This window comes from Carassius gibelio, chromosome A8 (assembly GCF_023724105.1).
Source record: "Carassius gibelio isolate Cgi1373 ecotype wild population from Czech Republic chromosome A8, carGib1.2-hapl.c, whole genome shotgun sequence".
Classification (NCBI taxonomy): Eukaryota; Metazoa; Chordata; class Actinopteri; order Cypriniformes; family Cyprinidae; genus Carassius; species Carassius gibelio.
The window spans coordinates 26,239,098-26,264,174 of NC_068378.1; the positions used below are offsets into that span (position 1 = coordinate 26,239,098).

The following is a 25,077-nucleotide window of genomic DNA, read 5'->3' on the forward strand; positions in this document are numbered from 1 at the left end:
CCTGATATAATGATCTAATAAGCCGTTGCTCTCACTGGAATAGAAAATAAGGAAAACTTTACACATGAAAAAAGCCAAAACACGTCACAAACCGAACACTTATAGCCTCTACTTGGACAAAAAGCCTTTGTTACTACCAGAAACCCCTAATTTAGTGCTTTCCTGCCACTGGAATTACTGTCACAGTTGTGTAAAACACAATAATTATACCCCATATGGCAGAAAATATATATCATATATAATTTTTCTACCCAAAATATGTTTTAAATATATGCTATATACTGTATATATATATATATGTGTGTGTGTGTGTGTGTGCGTGTTGTAAACAGTGAAGTGCAGTTAAGTATCTTTGAAATATTTAAAAATTATTTCAAATATAATTACTTTCAACCATTTATATATATATATATATATATATATATATATATATATATATATATATATATATATATATATATATATATATATATATATATATAAAAGCATTTAAAATACATATTTTCTAAAATATTTTTTTTTTAAAGAAAAAAATCATGATTTCATTCATAATTTATTTTTTTTATGAGTTGATTTTTCGGGCCATTTTATATATATATATATATATATATATATATATTTTTTTTTTTTTTTTTCATATGGGATAGAAAGTGGTCACAGTGTTTATTTCTCACGTTGGCTTCATCTAACCTTCTGCTCTCTCACTCAAAGTGGTGAAAGTGAGTGTTTATGATGGAGAATCACCAGTGTTTTCTCCATCCTCCGTCTACAGAAGGCACACGCAGCTGTGCTCAACATAAAGCCACATCTGTCAGCTTCGCTGCTTTAGAGATTCATGTGTGTTCGGCCCGAACCGTCCACAGGACGACCGACGTCAGATCAGTCTCTCCTCGGGAGGCACCTTCAGGACGCTGCCCATCTCTAGTCGGGCTCCAGCTACTTCCTGTTGACTGGGGCTGTAGGTTCCCTCCGACTGGCGCTTCTTCTGGGCGGTGAGAACCAGACAAACCAGGCCGACCGCTGCTAGCAGGACGGCTAGACACGCCAGCGGGACGGCCACCATCAGCCACGGCACGCGCTCCTGCTGCTGCTGCTTCTGCAGGAGAAACACCCAACTACATTACACTGGAAATGAACACAAAACAGACTGTATGAAGAATTACACGTCATGGTGTGTGTGTTTTTCTAACAATCCTTGTATTTTGATTATCCAAACTAAATTAAACCATTCAAATGGAATCTAGAATAATTAAAGCCGAAAAAAAAAACTAAATTTGGTAAAAGTAAAAAATGGCGGAATTAATAGAATTAGGGAAACACACTTTTGGGGGAAAGAAAAATAAAACAGTTTCAACAATTTCATAGAGCACCCAAGAAAGGTTTTTTTTTTCACTTTTAATTAATTGTTGTTAAATTGGGTAAGTTTCATGACTTCAATGAATAAGAATTGCTTTTTAATTACTAAAAGTTAACCATTAAAACAGAATCCAGATAGACAGATAGATAAATAGACAAAGAAAGAACGAAAAAGAAAGATAGATGGACTACAGAAAAAAAGGAAAACACTAAATTTGGGGAAAATAAAACTGATTACAACTGGCCCTAAAATGTTAATAAATTGTTGTAATTACTAAAAATTGTATTTATTTCAAAAAAGGATTCATGAAATAGTAAAATGAATTAAAAACAATGCAGAAAATTTTAAATAGAAAACACAGAATTCAGGAAAATAAAAAGGGATTTCAAAGTGCCCTAAAATGTTTTTTTTTTTTACTTCTTTTTTTACTTTTCAGAGATTGTTGTTAAACGATTAAATTTAACGATTACGATGTTTAACGATTATATTTTATTATTTAATAATATCTGATAATTAGACACGCCTTTGAATGACTAAAATGTAATTTACCCCTTAAATTTGAATACAATGATATTACAATAAAAATGGAAAACAGAATTTGGAGGAAAATAACATACATTTCACAAAGCCGTATAATTAATTAATTAAATAAATTGATTCCTTTTTTGTTAAACGTTTAATAAACTGCTGTTAAATTAAACAACATTCAGAATTTCAATTAATCAGACTTTTATTATTATTATTATTGTTATTATTATTATTATTATTATTGTTATTATTATTATTTTTATTATTATCATCATCACTAAAATTTGAAATCCTGAAACAATTACAATGGAAAACATGTAATATGAGAAAAGAAAAAAATTTTCAAAGGCCCAAATTTTTTTTCAATATTGGATTAGGGTTAGGTTTAATAATAATCAGAAGAAAAAAAAAAGTTTCATAATTTCAATTAATTAGACATACTGTTTGTTTATTATAATCTAACTACCATATTTTTTCATAGTTTGGCTGGTCCTGCGACTTATAGTCAGGTGCGACTTATTTATCAAAATTAATTTAACGTGAACAGAGAGAAATGAACCAAGTTAAAACATTACCGTCTACAGCCACGAGAGGGCGCTCTATGCTGCTCAGTGCTCCTGTAGTCTACACTGAAAACATAGAGCGCCCTCTCGTGGCTGTAGAAGGTAATGTTTTCTCTTGGTTCCTGGTTCTAAATAAATGCGACTTATATTCCGGTGCGACATATATATGTTTTTTTCCTCTTCATGACGTATTTTTGGACTGATGGGACTTATACTCTGGTGCGACTTATAGTCCAAAAAATATGGTACATTAATTAAACAGAATACAGAAAAATAAAAAAAAAATCTGGGGGGAAAAAATAGGCTTTAGAGCATGGATGAAACAAAAGGACACAAGGACTCACCGTATCCTCACAGTTTTCTCCGCTGAAGTCGGACACACACTCACAGATGTACTGATTGTGTCTGTTCACACACGTGCCTCCATTACGACACGGGTCCGACTCACACTCGTCTACATCCACTTCACATCTGGAACACAGACAGACATCAGTCTAACCGCACGCACGTTTAATCATCCTGATGAAGTCTGCAGAAGCGCACCTGTCTCCAGTGAAGCCCGGTCTGCAGGTACACTTCGCCCCCGGCCATCCATCAGTGCAAACGCCTCCATGTTCACACTGTACATCCACATCACACTGCCGAGGAGGAAAACGCCATCTGATGGAAACAGCCTTTAGACAGTGCAGCCTTTACAAATAATAAATGTGCAATGTTTCAAGCACTTGCTGCTGCTCTGGTATCACAATAAAACTAACTTTAATGGTGCACGAATATAAACGTATACTGTAGAAAAGCTTGAATGTATTTAAAAAGTGTGATTGTGCAAATCAATTGGCTTAGTTTATGGATCAATATGGCAGATAAGTTCAGCATATACCTGTATCTGATTTAGAAAACTATTAGAAATAATTGATGTTCATTGAAATAAGGCTAAAATAGAAATATTAGATGAAAAATATGACTGGTAATCAATTGAAATATATTTATACTATATATTTGTTTTCATTTTCATTTATATTATATTGTGTTTCAGCTTTATTCCAATTGACAACATTGTTTATTATAATTTTTAGTTGATAAGGATGGCATAAATGAAAAAGGTCACATACTTCAGAGTAAATGTGAAGTGTTATTAGAGTAATATATTTGACTTTTCAAACCTTGCTAACATGGTTGTTAGAGGTAACTAAAATTAAATCCATAAAAATATATAATTTTTTAACTTTACATTGTATATAGCCATATACAGTAAAAAAAAAATGCAGTAAATTATCAACACAACGATTATCAGTTTAACTATAAAGAAAAATTATATATAGCTAAAAAAATAATTATAAATAAATAAAAAGACAATAAAATATAACAATATACATTACTATTTTTAATGTTTTTGAAAGAAGTTTCTTCTGCTCATCAAGCCTGCATTTATTTGATCAAAAATATAGAAAAAAACTGTAATATTGTGAAATATTATTACAACTTAAAATAATAGTTTTCTATTTGAATATACTTTAAAAAAAAAAATATTCCTGTGATGCAAAGCTGAACTTTCAGCATCATTCCTCCAGCCTTCAGTGTCACATGTGACATCAGTCGATCACATGATCATTTAGAAATCATTCTAATATTCTGATTTATTATGAGTGTTGGAAACAGTTCTGCTGTCGAATATATTTGATCAATAAAAGGTTAAAAAGATTTATTAAAAAAAAAATTATAATAATATATATTCTAATAATACATTTTCTTCAATTATATCATTTTTAATCAATTTAACACATCCTTGCTGAACAAAAGTATTGATTTTATAAAAATAAAAAAAAAATAAAAAAAAAATAAAAAAATACTGACCCCAAATTACTGACCAGTAGTGTATACTTTTATTACACAATATATTTACATCTTTTTTTTTTTTTTTTACAGCAGAACTGTTTCCAACTTTGATAATGAATCATCATATTAGAATGATTTCTAAAGGATCATGTGATAATGATCCTAAAAATTCAGATTTGCATCACAGAAATAAATGATAATTTAAAGTATAATACATTTAAAATCTATTATTTTAAGTTGTGATAATATATCACAATATTACATTTATTTCTGTATTTTTGATCAAATAAATGCAGGCTTGATGAGCAGAAGAAACTTCTTTCAAAAACATTAAAAATAGTAATGTCCAAACTTTTGGTCTGTACTGTATATACGACACTGAAGACTGGTGTAATGATGCTGAAGATTCAGATTTGCATCACAGAAATAAATTAGGTTTTACAATGTATTCACTTAGAAAGTTATACACACAGTAGTTATTTTTTAATAGCAGTAATATTTCACAATTATACTGCTTTTACTGTATTTTTGATCCAATAAATGCAGCCCTGGTGAGCAGAATATATACACACACACAGACACTTAGTAGTGAGACTCACTGGCAGAATGGTCCGGTGTGATCAGGTGGACAGACGCAGGTGTATCCTGTAACCGAAGCCACACATGAGCCTCCGTTCTCACAGCGATGCTCCTGGCACTCAGGCACCTCCAGCTGGCAGTTCTTCCCAGAATATCCAGGAACACACAGGCACTCATAGTCCCCCGGCAAATCCCGGCACGTCCCGCGGACACAGGGCCGTCTCTCGCACTCATCGATGTTCTGCTGGCAGCGTTCGCCCGTCCATCCCGGGCCACATTCACAGGAGAGGAGATTGAAGAGGTCCGAGCAGGTGCCGTTGTTCAGGCAGGGATCGGAAAGACAAGAGGAGGAGCTTCTGCATCCCAGACGAGGCTCCCAAATCCCACCGACCCGGATGAACTGTGACGTTTGCGGTGCTTCTTCCCCTAGGTGTCCAGAAAACGGTAAATAAATGCCGCCGACCCGCACCTCGCCCAAACAGCCGGTGTAGTTCTCCGCCAACAAAACGGTGGAGGAGTTGAAGAAGTCCATGTTTCCTGCGGCTTCCAAACTGAATCCGGCCGCTCGACCGTCCACAGCGAGGTGCCAGCGGGACGCGGAGATCCTCGAGCTGGACGTGTAGAGCTCCACCTGGTGCCAGTCTCCGTCAGAAACAGGGACGTCGCTGGTGAAGGCGTGCACCTCCAGACTGTTCCCGTCACGAAACTTCACGATCAGGGAGGAGTTCAGAAGCCCCATGCAGAAGAACTCCAGGCGGCTGGAGGCTCGTAACAGCGTCCCGTTCTCCTCTCGCGTCCGGAGCTGCATCGAGATGCTCGTCACGGGGAGGAACAAGGAGCCGTTGGCGCTGAACTTCAGAGCGTTGCTCTCAAACGTGGCGTTGGCTAAACCTGGAGTGAGCGGGAGATTATTAAATATGCACAGAGTTTGTTTTAGTGACAAGAGCTTCCAGAGCAGAAGGAAGTACAGACATTTACAGCAGATCTTATAATTTTATGTAGTTCACATTTATTTTTTGTGCTAAAACACTGAATTTGATTGTCATGTCTTGGGCAGTCATTGAAATACTATTATAGTTTGTTATTACATACATACACACATATATACATATATATATATATATAATTTTTTTATTTGCCTATTTTTATTTCAGTTTTAGTTTTGCATATTTAGTACATCAGGTTAAACTAAATTAAAATGAGAAAAGCTGCTTTGACTAAAATAAGCTTTTTTAAATATTTTACTTTATTTGAGTTAATTTTGATCAAGTGTTTTGTTGTTGTTGTTGTTGTTGTTGTTGTTAGTAAAATATAGTAGCCCTGGTTCTAGGTCAAAATGAAGCTAATTGTATTCAATACAACTGACCAAAAAATAATAGTAATAATAAAAAGAAAAACAGTAAATCGTTAACAACAGTTTAACTTCTCATTAAAAATGTATGTTTGATTTTGAATACTATTTTAAAATATTTAAATGCTAATATTATGTTATCAAAATGTTCCATTTTAAATAACAAATTGATTGTGTGTGCTTTCACAAAGATCATGTGTTTGATAACCAGCAAAATTCAAATGCATAACAATTATCTTTTAGTTTTTATTAAAGTTTTTAATTATTTTTTTTCTATATTTCTGTTATAATTTAACTTTAGTTAAAGTTTTATTAATTAGTTTGTACATATTGTTTTTTTAATATATCTATATAATTTACTGTTGTATTATTTTTAGTTTTTTTAGTGCATCGAATGAGAAATGTCTCTTAGGCAGTTAGTTGAAATAAAAAGTTTTTTTAAATATTTAATTTCAGTTAACATTTATTTTAAACAACAAAGGTGTTTTTTTAATTTATTTTTTTATGGGTTTTAGTGTGAGTTTTAATTAGCTTAACAAATATTACCAACAACTCCAAAATGTGTTGGCGGTCAAACTGACCCAGAACATAATGTAAGAGTTTCTAATTGACTTCTATGAGCTTGCTTGTCTGTTTTTTTTAATACTGAGAAATAAGTTAAGGTAAAAACACAATTCAGTGGACAATGAAGCCTCAACAGAACAGTTACTCACACTCATAACCGTCAGGTAAGTCCACACATCGAGTCCCAGAGTCGCACGGATCGCTGACGCACCACACACGAGTGTCACACGTCTTCCCAGAGAAGTTCAGTGGACACGAACACACAAAGTCATTCCAGATGACCTGACATTTCCCTCCGTTCTGACACGGCCTCATCTGCAATAACAGAGTCAAAGAGCTTTTGTGATTGTGCTTCATCTGAGAAGACCAGACAAGCACTAGAGAAGTGAATAAAACCAAGTTTAAGAATATAAAGATCAGCAGAAAAAGACTAGCTAACTAGTTTTATGCTTTGGATAGACGTCTTTTATGCTTACCAAGGCTGCATTCATTTGATTAAAAAATGCAATAAAATCAATAATATTGTGTAATAACTGTAATTTATTCCTGTGATGCAAATCTGAATTTTCAGCATCATTATTCCAGTCTATATGATTTTTCAGCAGTGTTATTTGCTTATTTTCTAGACTCAAAACTCATCTTTTCAGCTGTGCAATTATTAAATAAATAGTATATAAATATATAAATAAACTTGCTTTGCCTATATTTTGAATTAGTTTATATTTTTTTATTAGTAAAGCTTTAGTACATTTGTTGTGCTTTTGTAAAATAAAGAACTGAGAAATCTCTGTATAAGAGGTCATTGTACTATAAAAACATCCTGTAAGTTTGATACGTTTTATTTTTCAGGATTCACAGCTGAATAGAAAGTTCTATTTTTGTAGAAAGTTTAGAATCTTTTGTAACATGTACTTACTGTCACTTTTGATTAGGGATGCACGATAATATCGGCACAACATCGGTATCGGCCGATAAAAGCTTAAAATGACCATCATCGGTATCGCCCGATATGAATATTTCTGCCGATGAGCCAAACCGATATTCTCCAAGTGAAATAATTGACCTGTTTTTCAGATGTGAATGTCTGTCTACATTTGTAAAATAATACATTTATGGTAAAATCAGTACAGAAGAGATACATGGATTTCTCTTCAGTAAAATTAAAGTTCAAATATATCAGGCGAAAAATTTGCATACATATCGATATCGGTATCGGCATCGGCCAAAATTATTTTGAAAATATCGGCATATCGAATATCGGCCAAAATCCAATATCGTGCATCCCTACTTTTGATCGATTTAAAGCATCCTCGCTGAATTTGAACGGTTATGTTTCAGTGAGTCTCACCTTACACGTCTGGTCGCCGACACAGCCTTCCAGCACATTAGAGGAGTTTCTGGGTAAGTAGCTGGGATGCTGTGGTTTGTGGCTGATGCTGCCGGAGTACATGTACAGCTGTGTGTCGTCTACACGGACGTCCTGCAGGCAGCCCTTAAAATATCCACCCCACTGTCTGGCGTTTTCTCCTTCAGGAAGTCCTCCGAGATACGCCACATCTCCAGCCTCCACCTCGAAACCAATCATCTCTTCGGGAGTAAAAACCTGCTGCGTCTGATTAAACAATATAAAGCCTTGTTCTTTTTTAATGGTCACAAAGACCTTCTCCCCATCGGTTAGGAAGCTGGAGGCTTTTCTGATGGAGTTATATAACGCAATGTATAATGAGCCGTTTTTCAGAAAAACAGTGAGGTAAGCTTGATCCTCACGCTGGAGCTGGAAGACCAGGCCATTTAACTGACGTGATTTCAGCCACAGTGACACGCTCACGTCACCGGCGTGCTGCTGCATGATGGGAAACGCAGCGAAGCTCCTGTTGCGCTCGGGACTGAACGTCCATGAAGTGAACTCTGCGGAGAAAGACGAGTAATACGTCAGTGTAGAGTATGAAACCATCCTGACACACAAGCCCAGCTCATATTTCACCCCAATAATGAGAGCAAAATACTAATTTAGATTTGATAAAAAAAAAACATTATACCTGCTTATATATATATATATATATATATATATATATATATATATATATATATATATATATATATATATATATATATATATATATATATAAATATATATAGGTTAGATAGGGTTTTTTTTTTTTTTTAGCTGAACCTTTCTGACCTAAAATTATATTAAATTACAATTTATTTAAAGTACAACTGATATATATATATATCACAAAATGACTATTTGGTGGATAAACCCTGATTTTCAATCACAACAAATTAAAATATTATTTAGATCAATTGTCGTTTTCTGCAAAAAAATAAAATAAAATAATAATAATAATATAAATATATATATATATATATATATATATATATATATATATATATATATATATATAATTTTATTTAATTTTTTATTTTTTATGAAATGGAAAAATTACAAAATTTTTAGTTCAAATTTAAAAGAGATGTTACCAGACCTTTATATAATAAAACAAATATTAACATTTACTCAAACCCACACCTAGTAAATTTAGTAAATCCAGAGAAACTTTCAAGCTGTATCTTAATTTTTTCCATAGTTCCATATATATAATAATTAAGTACATAAAAAAACTACCTAACATAGTTGACGTGTATATAGCTATATATATTCATGTTACATTTTAAAAGTAGAGGCACATCAATTAAGCATTCAAGCATTCAAGGTCACAAATAAAAGTCACATAATAGGCAATTACATTTTTTATTCCAGAAAGCTGTTATTTAACAAGAAGCCTCACCTTCTGAACAGTTGTGTCCATGAAACGGTCTGTGGCAGTCGCACCTGTAGTCTGACCACAGATCCACACAGCGTCCGCGATCAGAGCAGGGCTCCAGACCGCACCAGTCGCTCTTCTCACACACCATCTGGACGTCCGGCTGCGTGCTGAAGCTTTGGGGAAGAACCGGCTGAGAATCCACCAGCAGATCCTCAAAACAGCCCATGAATCCCGTCCTGGATGTGGATCGGTTGAGGTATTCCTGCGGCACCCCGCCGATGTAGACTTTCTCCAAACCGTGCGGCTGGAAGGACAGAAGCTGGTTGTGACCTCCATCCTCCGCTTTGGTGATGTTGTCCGACAGCGAGGTCAGAATCAGTCTCTCATCCACACTAACCGAGACTTGGTGCCAGAGTCCATCGCTGAAATCCCCGCTTAACTGCACAGCGTACTTTAAATCTCCTGATTCGGCTCTGGACTGCAGATTTCCACCAATTAGCTCCAGTATGAAAAAGTGCTCTTGGCTTCCCCGGAAGAAGAGAATTAGATCCGGCAAGGTCGTCCTGAACCTCAGCTGGACACTGGGTCCTTGTGATCCCGTCTGCCTGCGGGTCCTGTTGATACGTGGGACTTCGATGACCAAATAACCTCCAGCTGTCAGGGAGAAGGTGGTGGATGTTTCACATGTGTCACCATTGAAACCTGAAGGGCATCTGCAGGTGTGCTGATGCTGGTCTCCGTGCAGTGAAGGCACACAGGTGGCGTTGTTTAGGCAGGGGTCAGGCACACAGCCGGTCAGCGGGACGTCGCAGTCGTGGCCGCCCCAGGGCAGCTGGCCCGGTGCAGCAGGTGGACAGTAACACGAGTAGTCATTGATGGCATCTTCACACCTGCCGCCGTTCTGACACGGGTTGCTCTCGCACTCGTCCAGATTAATCTCACACATGACACCTGCAGAGGGAATTACAGAGACTATGGTCATGTGATGCATTTGGCAAAGATATTCGACCCCAATAAACATGCCCCAATAAACTTAAACACTTAAATGCAAAACCAGAGCGATGCATAAAAATACTAATTATATCATACAAAATAAAAGTCATAGGATTAAAAGCCAGGTTATTATTGTGGACTAAAATAAAAACCATAAAAAATAATAAAATAAACACCAACTGAATTCAAATAATATATATAATATATATATATATATATATATATATATATATATATATATATATATATATATATATATATATATATATATATATACACACACACACACACACACACACACACACAAAAATTTCAAATTTTTCTTTTATTTGAAGTTAAAGTAATAAAGTAACTACAATATAAATGTAAAAAATGTAATTAAAAATATTTAAAATAAAAGAATAATAGCAATGACAAACAACAAATTACTAAAATTGATCTTATTTAAAATTAAAACAGAAATTAACTACAGTTTATTATTATTTACTTTGATTACAGTTTTCGTAATGTAAATATTTATATAAAAATCAACCTATGAAGCTACTATAACGTACAGTACAACAGAGCCAAAGACTCACATATCAGTGAACTAAAGGAAATGAACTGAGTTTTAATTGCATTTACTTTAATCCTTTGTCTTTAATCGTCAGTAATGTAATCCTGCTAATGGGGTTGGCATGTCTGCATATGGTTGCAACTGTTACTTCAACTTAACTGCTGTTTAGTCTGTGAGACGACGATTAAGTAAAGACATGCACCAGTAAATATGACCAAACTAAACAAAGCAGGAATGTATGCACTACATGTGCACATGCAGCTGAGTAAGAAAGTCCATCACTGGGGACGACAGCAGGTGTCAAACACACAACCTGCTATTGTGCAACCGTTCCTGAGAGTTATAATCAGTGCAAACTGTAAAAGCTTCTAGTGGTTGCTTGCAATATATTATGAATTCTTTGGCAATATTAAACATGAAACATAAATAACCGATAGGCTGCTTCGAAACCATGAAAAGTGCTCAAGTGCTATGAATCATTTCTATGCAGAATGCAAAAAGCTGTGTTACTGTTAAATTACATTAGTCTTTAATCTGATGCGTTTATGATGCACATGAGGAAAAAACAAGTTTATACTAAAACCAAAAATGAAATCAAGAGGAAACCAGTGTGATCCAAACCTAGCAGACGCGTGTGCACAGAAAAGAAAAAAACAGATAGAAAAAAGTGCATTTCTTCCTCAGTACTAAAAGCTAATGCACATTACCTGAAATTAAATTAAATATATGCAATTTTTTCATTTTTACTTAGATTAACTTGACGTACTAAAGTAAGTAAAACTGAAATATTTTTAAATGTTTTAATTTAAAATAAAAATAAAATATTGTTAACAAAATTAAAATTCCAGCTACTGTTAGAGGCCAAGGCATAATTTCTCCTTTTCATTTAGTTTACGTTGAAGTACTAAAATAACTAAAACTAAAATGTAAAATAAAGAGTAAAAATTAAACAATTAAAAAAAAAAAAAAAAAAATACAAAAACAAAAATGTAAAGCTTTAACTGAAATTAAAATGTAATGTAAAATATAACAGTTATCAAAATATTAATTAAAAAAAACTATAATACTATTTCACTACTAAAATAAACCCTAAACATCTAAATTCTTAAATCAAGATACAATTACTTGATATGCAAAATTACATAAAATAAGAATTCTTGTTTTCTGATTTATTAGAATGTATCAAAATGTTATGCTTAAATAATAATAATAATAATAATAATAATAATAATAGCTTAAAAGGAAAGCAAGTTCATACCAAACTTGTTTATACAATTTTTTTAAGAAAGCAGGACTTCTTATCTCACATCACGTTTTGAAACAAAAAAATAGTGAGCCATAAATTAATCTATTGCAGTACTTTAGCGGTTAACAAAACCTGAAGAAAGAGCATGCACACATTCTACAGTATCTGATATTAATAATAAATCACAGGAGAGCCACACACTTCATTTCCAATCGTTCTCTCTCCGCAGGTTAATTCAACACTAATGCAGAAATCCTCCAGAAAGCCCTGACGCTTTACCTGTCAGGAGAAGCAGCCTAATCACTATTAGTCCTCTCATCCTGCCAAACGTCCAGCCGGAGACTGACACACAGCCGACAGTTCCCATCCAGCGATTTCTTGCTCTCAGTCCCTATCTACTTCTCTTTCTCTCTAGCTTCCACCTCTCAGTACCAAGCGTCCAGGAGTGATTACGGTGGACTCGTCCAGCATGACTCCCTCCTCCGCTGGGATAATAATCCTCTGAGCCTCTCCTCTCCTCCCATCCCAGCTGGCTCCCGTCAGTGCTGACATCAGGAATGTCTGTCTGTCTGTCCGGCCGGAGTGAGTGAGTGAGCCATTGCTTTCCATACCGGCCAGAGCCGACTCATTATTGGAGATGTGAGTTGAGTAATAAACTACAGGACTTTCCAGATCTGAACAGATTTAACACACTAGGCAAAATACAGAGCATTTGTAAATAGATACAGAGAAAACTGGGCATCATACAGAGCTGGGTAGATTATTAAGATTACTAAGATTGCATGCTGAAAATTGCAGTTAGTAACATTAGAAATTAGATATTTTAAAGCTGCTGTCTTGTCGCATCTCTGTTTGAAACCTGCAATTGCAGTTATTTACAGAATTATCTTCTTTATGTGGGTTGCGCAGATGGATCTATATGTTTTGAGGTGTGTGTGTGTGTGTGTGTGTGTGTGTGTGTGTGTGTGTGTGTGTGTGTGTGTGTGTGTGTGTGTGTGTGTGTGTGAGGTACTGGAAAACATAATCTGAACATGCAAGTAACATGTCTGCCACTTTTGTTCTGACCAACTTTAAAAAAAAGTTTTACAATAAATTGCGCTACCAATGGTGATTAAATCCAACCAAATAAAGTTACAGAGTGCAGCTTTACGTAATGCACTCAAACTACTTTTTCATTACTTTTGAGCCCATTTTGTCAAACTGATTTGAATCGAATAAACTTTAGTATGACTACAGTTAAATAAAACTAGATCCATAAAAAATGCATTTTCATTACCTGGTGTAAAATACACATTTATTGAAGTAAAAAAAAAAAGAATAAAAAACATATTTAAGCTAGTTGCCGTCAAATACCTAAACTTAAAATTAAAATTATACAGAAATTTAGGTAACACTAATAAAAACACCAATAATTGCAATAAACACATAACACTAAACTTCTAAATACTAAAAATATTATTAACAAAAATCATCAATGATACTAAAATAGCACTGTCCAATACACATCTAATTTCTAAACTAATTTCTTAAAACAAGATACATTCATTTGAGATGCAAAATTACATAAACTAACTTTGTAAACAAAACAAAAAAATACAAAGTGTTGTTATAAACAACATCAAGTGCATTAAAAATTACATTATATCATGATTTTCCAGAATGGGAAGTTAATTAATCACCTTTTAAATGTTTTTAATTAAAATAAATAAATAATTTTACATTTAAAACAAATCAAAATAACACGTGAAATATTAACCTCTCAATTTTCCATGTAATTATAGTCACCTGATGTGCAATTCAATTAAAACTGGAAGATTTTCCTAACATAAGTAAATGGGAAATGTAAAAATAACATAAAAAAAGTGCAAAAATAAAATAAAATAAAAAAATAAATGAATTAGGGCGAATCAGTTAATTTTGAATAATTTACTGCCGTTTTATGAATTTTAATTAATTATGTAATCAATAAAAGGTAACTGCATGTAGTAAACAGATTACATGTAATCAGTTACTACTCAGCCCTGCATACAGTGAAAGACATAAATACATAAACGTATTTACACACTTTCAAGTTGTTCCAAATGCAACAAATTTGCTATACATGCAACATGTTGCTAGGAGACGCATGACAAATGTAAACAAACTTGTTTGATCTCTTCTGATTGGATGGAATCTTAGTCTGAAACTTAATAGCTGGAGTCTGTGTGCATTTCTGTCTAAAACGGACTAAAACTGAACAGCTCTGTATAAACTCCCGCCTTAGTTTTAATTACAGAGGTCATGTTTGAATCAGTGCATGAAATAGACATGCTGTAATTATGTAATAAAACCATAAAAAATGTTTTTGGTTACTTGACATAAAAGAAACGTTAACCAAAATAACATAAAATAAAACGTTTAAATTTATTTTAACCTGATGTACTAAAATAAAATAAAAAATAAAAACAACATTTATAGAATTAAAAAAAATAATAATAAAAAAGAAAATCGCTAAAACTTTTAAATTAAAATATGAAAATAAAAACTGATTCAAATATATATATTTATATATATATATATATATATATATATATATATATATATATATAAACATTTTAATAATATGTCGATTACCTTTAGTTTCAACAAAATTTACAGTATAATTTAAAAAGAAAATATAAAAATATAATCTAAAACTAATTAAATGAAAATAGAAAACATGAAAATAAAAGCTCATTTGTGGTTTTAGTTTTAGTTTCAACAAAATTAACAGTAAAATTTAAAAAGAAAATGTAAAATATAATCTAAAACTATAATTAAAATTTAAATGAAAATAGAAAACATGAAATAAAAGCTTATTTGTGGTTTTAGTTTCAACAAAACTACTAAAACTCAATATAGTAAAAAAAACTCAAAATACCCAAAATTCAAAAGAAATTAAATATCAAAAATTGTAAACTATAATAGTATCTTACTGATACCAAAACAACTCGGTGGAGTTTTGCAAAGCTGTAAATAGAGGCATGTTTTTCCAGTGGAACTCCAAGCACATTCAGCCTCTGATATATTAGCATTATTCTGAATGATCTGAAGTGAAGTCAGGTGGTACTGTATATGCAGCACACTCACACACCTGTGAACCCCGCAGGACACGAGCACCGAAACGCATTGATGAGATCTTCACAGGTGCCTCCGTTTTCACACGGCGTGGACTCGCATTCGTTCACATTAACTGAGCAGTTGTCGCCTGTGAAACAGAAAAGCTCTTTGAGAAGACAGTGTTGCAGGTGATGTGTCTCAGTGTCCCGACCCGTGGTCAGTTCTGTATCTCACCTGTGAATCCAGCGAGGCACTGGCACAGGTATCCGGCTGCGCTCTCGTAGCTGAAGTCTGAGTCCAGTTCAGGCAGAACTCTGTAGAGTCTGGAGTCAGATCGCTGGAAACATACGCCGTCATTCTCACACGGCTGCGTCTCACACTCGTCCACATCCACCGCACAGTTCGCACCTTCATAACCTGAGAATAAAGAACATGAGCTACAGAAACTCGAGGAGAAATACTATTATAATTGTATTAATATTCTGAATCAGGTTTTATTTTCATATTTTAAATTTTAGTAATTTTTGGTAATTTTTTGTAGTGCCTTTTTTAGTTTTAGTATTATTATTATTTTTAGTAGTACATCAAATTAAAGTACATAAATGTTTTTTTTTTCAGTTAACATTTATTTCAAGTAATTTTAGTTCAATAAGATAGTATTATAGTTTTTATAAATATTGGTTTTTATTTTCAGTTTTTTTTTTTTCTATATATATATAGTTAAAGTTTTAGTAATTTTGTTGCTGACCGTTTATGGATAGTTCAAACCTACAGCCTTATATAATCATATATCATGTATTATATATGTATAAGTAATGTTTATTGTTATTTTAGTATCTTTGAGATATTGTAAAAATAATTAAGTTTACCTTTTAATTTTAGCTTTTAATTTTAAGTTTAATTTTTTTATTTTTTTTCTTCTTTTTTTTTTTTTTACATTTTTGCCATTTCAAGTAGTTTTTTTATGTCTATATAATTTTTATTTTTTTCATCTCATCAAGTTCAACTTAATTAGACCGAATAATTTTGCCTTGTTTTTAATGTGTTATTTTATCTCAGTTAACATTTATTTTTATTTAAAGTAAGGAAAATGTTTTTTTTAAAATGATTTTGGATTTAGTTAACTATAATAACCCTGCTAATATTTTTTCATCTTAAATATTCTTTTCACCTTAATATTCATTTATCATCTTAAACGTGCTGCACTTACAGCTATATACCAAAGCGACTTATATAATGCAATTAATGTCATACACGCAGAACACATTTGGATTTGTCTCATATGTGAGCCCATGTTTATTTCTATAGACAATTTATATTTTATATAATTTCTGAAAATATGATAAATCTACTCCAATACAAACATGCATTTCATACAGTCATAGTCTGAAACAGCATTTCATTGGGAGTTTATGGTTATCTTTGCAATGTCCTGCATGCTCCTCTAGGTGGCAGTGCAACAGCACATCACTTTATGAGCACAATATGATGCTTAGACATTTTCACCTCAATTAATTTTCCATTTAATGAGCCTCTAAATGCATAACTAAGCACCAAAATGATGACCAGGTTAAACTGAAGACTGGTTACCTGGCCAGCAGAGGCATGTATACTGGTTAACCCCTTCCTGGCAGGTTGCACCGTGCTGACAGGGGTCCGATGCACACTCTGGTATGTCCTCTTCACAGAAAGAGCCCACAAATCCAGTGCCACTGCATTCACACTCATAACTGTAATTCAGCACAGGAAATAAACCACCACATTATTTTATACACAAGGCAATGCATTTATCATCAGATCAGATCATTCACGTGCCATTCCACTTTTACTTTAATATCCTCTTACACATACTTTTTTTTTAAGCTTGACCCATTGTGGTGGTTCTTAAGTGGTTGCCAGGTCTGCAAAACAAAACCTGCCCAATTGTTATTCAAAACTATAGCCCATTCGCATCTTTTCTGTGGTTTTCCCAGAATAGCGAGAGAGCAGAGAGAACGCTTTAACCTGCGGATGAAAAAACAACCCGCTGGAACAGTGTAAAAGTAGCCCAATTCCACTGTGAAACTGATTGATTAGTTAAGACACTGAGTGGTTAGCTACAGACTGGTTAGTTTAGACATTGGTCGATTAGTTCTGTTAAGAAGTTAACAGTACTGGTTAATTAGTCAACATTTGACTGCATCATAAAAAACCTTTGCTTTCTCTTTCCTCAGTCTGAACAATGTCTGAAACTTTGTTTTACGAGCTCTTCCTGTGTTAATTTGCCTCTTTATAACACAATAATTGCTTGTTGTATTCCTCAATCCCTTTGGATAAAAGTGTCAGCTGAAAAGTGTTTGCTAAATGAATACATTTAAATGTAAAAAACATGGACTTGGCAACACTGTTCTTTAAAGGAATCTGTAATGTGAGTAAAGTGTCAATGTGAAACACTGGTTAATTAGTTAAAATGATAACTGACTTGATTAAGTACTGGTTTTCTACCTGAATAAATGATTCAGTTAGTTAAGATGCTGACTGACTTGATAAAAAACTGGATAATTAGTAAATATACTGAATCTTAATTATTACAGATTAGTTCAGACACTAGTTGATTGGTTGGTTAATTAAGACACTTGTTTAGTTAAGAAATTAGTTGATTAGTTAATGACCTGATTAATTAGCCACAGAATCAATCGTTTAGAAGATGGTCGATTAGTAAAGACAATGTTTAAGCCACTGACTGACCGGTTAAGGCACTGATTGTTTAGTTAAGATTCTGACTGATAAATCAATCGTTCTGAAATTGATTTATTTGTTAAGTCACTGTTTGTTTAGTTGAGGCACTGATTGATTAGACACAGACTGGTTAGTTGTATACACAGATTGATTAGTTAAGGCACTTTATGTTTTGTTGAGACACTGGCTGATTCATTTAAGCACTGGTTGATTAGTTAAGGACCTGATTGACTAGCTAGAGATTGATTACATGTTGTTTGATTGGTTTAGACACTGATTGATTAGTTAAGACACTCCCAAACATTTTTAACATTGTTTAATTTAGTTATGAAACTGAATAATTAGCCACAGACTGACTAGTTAAAGCACTGGTTGATTAGTTAAGGCACCACAGATTGATTAGTTAAAACACTGGTTAATTAGTAATAGCACTGATTGATTAGTTAAGACACTGGTTGGTTGGTTAATTAAGACACTTGTTAGGTAAGAAATTGGTTGATTAGTTAAGGACCTGGGTGACATGTTAAGACACTACAGATTGATTAGTTAAAACACTGGTTAACTAGTGATATGACTGATCGATTAGTTAAGACACTGGTTGGTAGGTTGGTTAGTTGTTTAATTAAGACACTTGTTTAGTTAATATATTGGTTGATTAGTTAAGGACCTGATTGATTAGCCACAAATTGACAAGTTAAAACACTGATTGATTAGTTAAGACACTCCCTAAACAATTAAGGCATTGGTTAATTTAGTTATGAAACTGAATAATTATCCACAGACTGGCTAGTTAAAGCACTGGTTGATTAGTTAAGGCACCACAGATTGATTAGTTAAAACACTGGTTAATTAGTGATAGCACTGATTGATTAGTTGAGACACTGGTTGGTTGGTTAATTAAGACACTTGTTCAGTTAAGACATTCGTTGATTAGTTAAGACACTGGGTGATTAGTTAAGTCACCACTGAATGATTAGTTAAAATACTGGTTAATTAGTGATGGGACTGATTGATTAGTTAATACACTGATTGGTTGGTTAATTAAGACACTTGTTAGGTAAGACATTGGTTGATTAGTTAAGGACCTGGTTGATTAGTTAAGACACTGGTTGGTAGGTTGGTTAGTTGTTTAATTAAGACACTTGTTTAGTTAAGATACTGGTTGATTAGTTAAGGACCTGATTGATTAGCCACAAATTGAAAAGTTAAAACACTGATTGATTAGTTAAGTCACCATAGATTGATTAGTTGGTTAACACTGGTTAATTAGTGATGGCACTGGTTGATCAGGTTGTGATTAGTTAAGGCCACCTTCCTAAAATCCTAAAGCCAGGTGTGTTGGAGGAGGGTTGAAACTAAACTCCACCAGTCAATGGCCCTCTGGTTATTGATTAGTTTTCTGAAGCCTGATTCAACTCACTCACCCGTTCACCATATCCAGACATGTTCCTCCATGTTGGCAGGGTGAACTGTCACACTCGTTGATGTTCAGCTCACAGTTGATGCCCTCGAATCCTGGAACACACTCGCAGGTGTACAATCCCACGTGATCGTGGCAGGTGGCGCCGTTCTGACAGGGATCTGCCTCACATTCATCCACGTCAACCTCACAGTTAAATCCTGCAGCGAACATCAACATACAGACTCACCACAGAAGAAACTAGTCAATGTAATCCTCTCAAAACAGATGCTCCGTGGTCATTCTGAATACACTGCTGTATTGTCTGTGTGATATAGCCTTATTTAGAGCATAATGGTATATACTACCAGTTAAAAGTTTGCACATACTTGATTAAACTTATGCTAGATCTTTTTGGATTGCATTTATGGAATTTATTTCTGCGTATATGCCTGAAATAATTTCTGTAGACAAATACATCACCATAAAATGGAAATTTTAATAAATTTGTTTTAAATGATTTAACAATTAAATAATAAATATATAAGTTTTTTCTTTACACTTTTTAGAAACCTTTTTTGCATAGATTTCTGAAATTATTTTTGTAGACAATATTAACACATATAATGTTTATCAAATATTAATACAATTGTATTATTATATTTTATTAAATAATTGTACTAAATATGGTTTAAACAATTGTATAAATCAAACTAATTTTTTATCTAATAAATATATATATATATATATAATAAATAAATATATATATATAAACATAAATCTATATATATATAGAAACAGATGTTTTTATTTAGATTTTTTTTTATCACAACTGTATGTTATTCTCTAAAAGAACAAGCAGACTTTTCTATGATGTAATAGTTCATTGCTTAAGTTCATTTCAGAATCTCATGCATTTTAACAATCCTACAATATCTTATTCATGCTAGTAAATAATTTTTTTGTTGCCAAAAAAATATTTAAATTAATAAAAAAGAACTGTTAGAGTGTATATTAAAATACTATGCCATTACCATCCACAGTACGATTTAGACAGTCTTTACCTATAAACCCAATGAGACATTCACAGATGTAGTGGTCCTTCCCGTTGATGCACGTCCCGTTGTTCTCACAGGGTTGGGATGCACACTCATTTATGTCGATGTCACAGTGATAACCCTGAAAACCAGGCACACAGTAGCATTGATACAGGTCAATCCCATCCTGACAGATGGCACCGTTCCTGCAGGGCTGCGACAGACACTCATCTATGTCTTCTTCACAGTGTTGACCCCGGAAACCCGCGGCGCACTGGCACTCGTAGCCGCTCGGTGCCCACACACAGCTGGCGTTATTATAACACGGGTCATCAGCACAGTCTCGCACCCTCGTCCTGCAGTCGTCCCCGCTGTATCCGCTGGGACAGTGGCATGAATATCCGTCGACTCCATCCACACAGTAGCTCTTGAGTCCCGTACAGGGGTTGCTCTCACATTCATTGACGTTTCGGGAGCAGTTGGGACCATCGAAGCCGTCGGGACACATACAGGTGTAGTTCTCAGTTCCTGGAGAGCTGATGCAGCTGGACGGACAGCCTGCGTCTTCACACGGGTCGTATAAACGCTCACAGTGTTGGCCTGTGTATATAGGTGGGCTGAGAGAGCAGGTGCAGAGGTAGCCATTCACAGTCGGGGTGCAGGTGCTGTTGTTTCGGCATGGAGAGGACAGACACACGTCAGACGTGACCGAGCAGAACAGACCTGCGGATACAAACCGTGATTAGTGTCACACGCTACAAGAGCATCTGAACAGAGATGTTAGGACAGATAAAAAAAAGAGTCATCATTAGCAAGGTCATGGATGTGGGATAAAATGTATCCAAAATTCTATGTTTTTTAAATAAAGTGTGGAAAAGGACTAAAAAAGGACTGAAGTTTGGAAGGTTTATATGTTTGAGAAGATAGATGAAGCGACAGATATATAGATAGATATATAGATAGATAGATAGATAGATAGATAGATAGATAGATAGATAGATAGATAGATAGATAGATAGATAGATAGATAGATGAAGCGACAGCTAGATAGATAGATAGATAGATAGATAGATAGATAGATAGATAGATAGATAGATAGATAGATGAAGCGACAGCTAGATAGATAGATAGATAGATAGATAGATAGATAGATAGATAGATAGATAGATAGATAGATAGATAGATAGATAGATAGATAGATAGATAGATAGATGAAGCGACAGCTAGATAGATAGATAGATAGATAGATAGATAGATAGATAGATAGATAGATAGATAGATAGATAGATAGATAGATAGATAGATAGATAGATAGATAGATAGATAGATAGATGAAGCGACAGATAGATAGATGAAGCGACAGCTAGATAGATAGATAGATAGATAGATAGATAGATAGATAGATAGATAGATAGATAGATAGATAGATAGATAGATAGATAGATAGATAGATAGATGAAGCGACAGCTAGATAGATAGATAGATGAAGCGACAGCTAGATAGATAGATAGATAGATAGATAGATAGATAGATAGATAGATAGATAGATAGATAGATAGATAGATAGATAGATAGATGAAGCGACAGCTAGATAGATAGATAGATAGATAGATAGATGAAGCGACAGATAGATAGATGAAGCGACAGCTAGATAGATAGATAGATAGATAGATAGATAGATAGATAGATAGATAGATAGATAGATAGATAGATAGATAGATAGATAGATAGATGAAGCAACAGCTAGATAGATAGATAGATGAAGCGACAGCTAGATAAATAGATAGATAGATAGATAGATAGATAGATAGATAGATAGATAGATAGATAGATAGATAGATAGATAGATAGATAGATGAAGCGACAGCTAGATAGATAGATAGATGAAGCGACAGCTAGATAGATAGATAGATAGATAGATAGATAGATAGATAGATAGATAGATAGATAGATAGATAGATAGATAGATAGATAGATAGATAGATAGATAGATAGATAGATAGATAGATGAAGCGACAGCTAGATAGATAGATAGATAGATAGATAGATAGATAGATAGATAGATAGATAGATAGATAGATAGATAGATAGATAGATAGATAGATAGATAGATGAAGCGACAGATAGATAGATAGATAGATAGATAGATAGATAGATAGATAGATAGATAGATAGATAGATAGATAGATAGATAGATAGATAGATAGATAGATAGATAGATAGATGAAGCGACAGCTAGATAGATAGATAGATAGATAGATAGATAGATAGATAGATAGATAGATAGATAGATAGATAGATAGATAGATAGATAGATGAAGCGACAGATAGATAGATAGATAGATAGATAGATAGATAGATAGATAGATAGATAGATAGATAGATAGATAGATAGATAGATAGATAGATAGATAGATAGATAGATAGATAGATAGATGAAGTGACAGCTAGATAGATAGATAGATAGATAGATAGATAGATAGATAGATAGATAGATAGATAGATAGATAGATAGATAGATAGATAGATAGATAGATAGATGAAGCGACAGATAGATAGATAGATAGATAGATAGATAGATAGATAGATAGATAGATAGATAGATAGATAGATAGATAGATAGATAGATAGATAGATAGATAGATAGATAGATAGATAGATAGATGAAGCGACAGATAGATAGATAGATAGATAGATAGATAGATAGATAGATAGATAGATAGATAGATAGATAGATAGATAGATAGATAGATAGATAGATAGATAGATAGATGAAGCGACAGCTAGATAGATAGATAGATGAAGCGACAGCTAGATAGATAGATAGATAGATAGATAGATGAAGCGACAGATAGATAGATAGATAGATAGATAGATAGATAGATAGATAGATAGATAGATAGATAGATAGATAGATAGATAGATAGATAGATAGATAGATGAAGCGACAGATAGATAGATAGATAGATAGATAGATAGATAGATAGATAGATAGATAGATAGATAGATAGATAGATAGATAGATAGATAGATAGATAGATAGATAGATAGATAGATAGATGAAGCGACAGCTAGATAGATAGATAGATAGATAGATAGATAGATAGATAGATAGATGAAGCGACAGATAGATAGATAGATAGATAGATAGATAGATAGATAGATAGATAGATAGATAGATAGATAGATAGATAGATAGATAGATAGATGAAGCGACAGATAGATAGATAGATAGATAGATAGATAGATAGATAGATAGATAGATAGATAGATAGATAGATAGATAGATAGATAGATAGATAGATAGATAGATGAAGCGACAGCTAGATAGATAGATAGATGAAGCGACAGCTAGATAGATAGATAGATAGATAGATGAAGCGATAGATAGATAGATAGATAGATAGATAGATAGATAGATAGATAGATAGATAGATAGATAGATAGATAGATAGATAGATAGATAGATAGATAGATAGATAGATGAAGCGACAGATAGATAGATAGATAGATAGATAGATAGATAGATAGATAGATAGATAGATAGATAGATAGATAGATAGATAGATAGATAGATAGATAGATAGATAGATAGATAGATAGATAGATGAAGCGACAGCTAGATAGATAGATAGATAGATGAAGCGACAGATAGATAGATAGATAGATAGATAGATAGATAGATAGATAGATAGATAGATAGATAGATAGATAGATAGATAGATAGATAGATAGATAGATAGATAGATAGATAGATAGATAGATAGATGAAGCGACAGATAGATAGATAGATAGATAGATAGATAGATAGATAGATAGATAGATAGATAGATAGATAGATAGATAGATAGATAGATAGATAGATAGATAGATAGATAGATAGATAGATAGATAGATGAAGCGACAGATAGATAGATAGATAGATAGATAGATAGATAGATAGATAGATAGATAGATAGATAGATAGATAGATAGATAGATAGATAGATAGATAGATAGATAGATAGATAGAACTATATCTTTATCGTTCTCGTGCTTGGTGTGAACGGGTCTTAAGTCACAGAATAAGAGTAAGTGAGGACAGCATGGAAGATTCACCCTAACTGAGTTAAAGCCTCTTAGAGAAACTTCGCATGAGTGAGACTCAGTCCTGTCTGTGAAGACCACCAGACTCGATGGATCCTGTCCACACAGACGCTCTAACCTCACAGTCTGCGCAGCTTTACATCACCAAACCTCTGATGTGTGTGAGACACAAGGGCCTTTCAGGACAGATCCAGTATATGACAGCACCACTAAACACACACATCTGAGAGCTGCTGAGTGCAGATTTACACCGGGACTCCTGCAGGGTAAAGAGGCTTTGGTCTTCACTAGTGCCTCCACCGACAGATGGGTGACCGTCTTACCATCTCTGACTAAACCTTCACCAGATGCTCCGTCAATGGGTTATCAGCTCGAACGACCACCACTCACTGAGACTAATCCATCCTCACACACC

At 33.6% G+C, this 25,077-nt stretch overlaps 1 protein-coding gene across 1 annotated transcript in view; it reads right to left on the reverse strand.

Annotated features, from left to right (window-relative positions):
* Positions 1-627: 627 nt before the first annotated feature.
* Positions 628-25,077, reverse strand: part of crb2b (crumbs cell polarity complex component 2b) — a 29,851-nt gene continuing 5,401 nt past the window's right edge. The window contains exons 2-13 of the mRNA XM_052604991.1: positions 20,604-21,299; positions 19,565-19,760; positions 17,013-17,152; positions 15,657-15,839; positions 15,457-15,570; positions 9,571-10,500; positions 8,127-8,686; positions 6,928-7,093; positions 4,884-5,754; positions 2,992-3,108; positions 2,793-2,919; positions 628-1,096 (exon numbers count right to left, since the gene is read on the reverse strand). Coding sequence (XP_052460951.1) covers positions 875-1,096; positions 2,793-2,919; positions 2,992-3,108; positions 4,884-5,754; positions 6,928-7,093; positions 8,127-8,686; positions 9,571-10,500; positions 15,457-15,570; positions 15,657-15,839; positions 17,013-17,152; positions 19,565-19,760; positions 20,604-21,299 — 4,322 coding nt within the window. The 3' untranslated portion in view covers positions 628-874. The remainder of the gene's footprint in view (positions 1,097-2,792; positions 2,920-2,991; positions 3,109-4,883; positions 5,755-6,927; positions 7,094-8,126; positions 8,687-9,570; positions 10,501-15,456; positions 15,571-15,656; positions 15,840-17,012; positions 17,153-19,564; positions 19,761-20,603; positions 21,300-25,077) is intronic.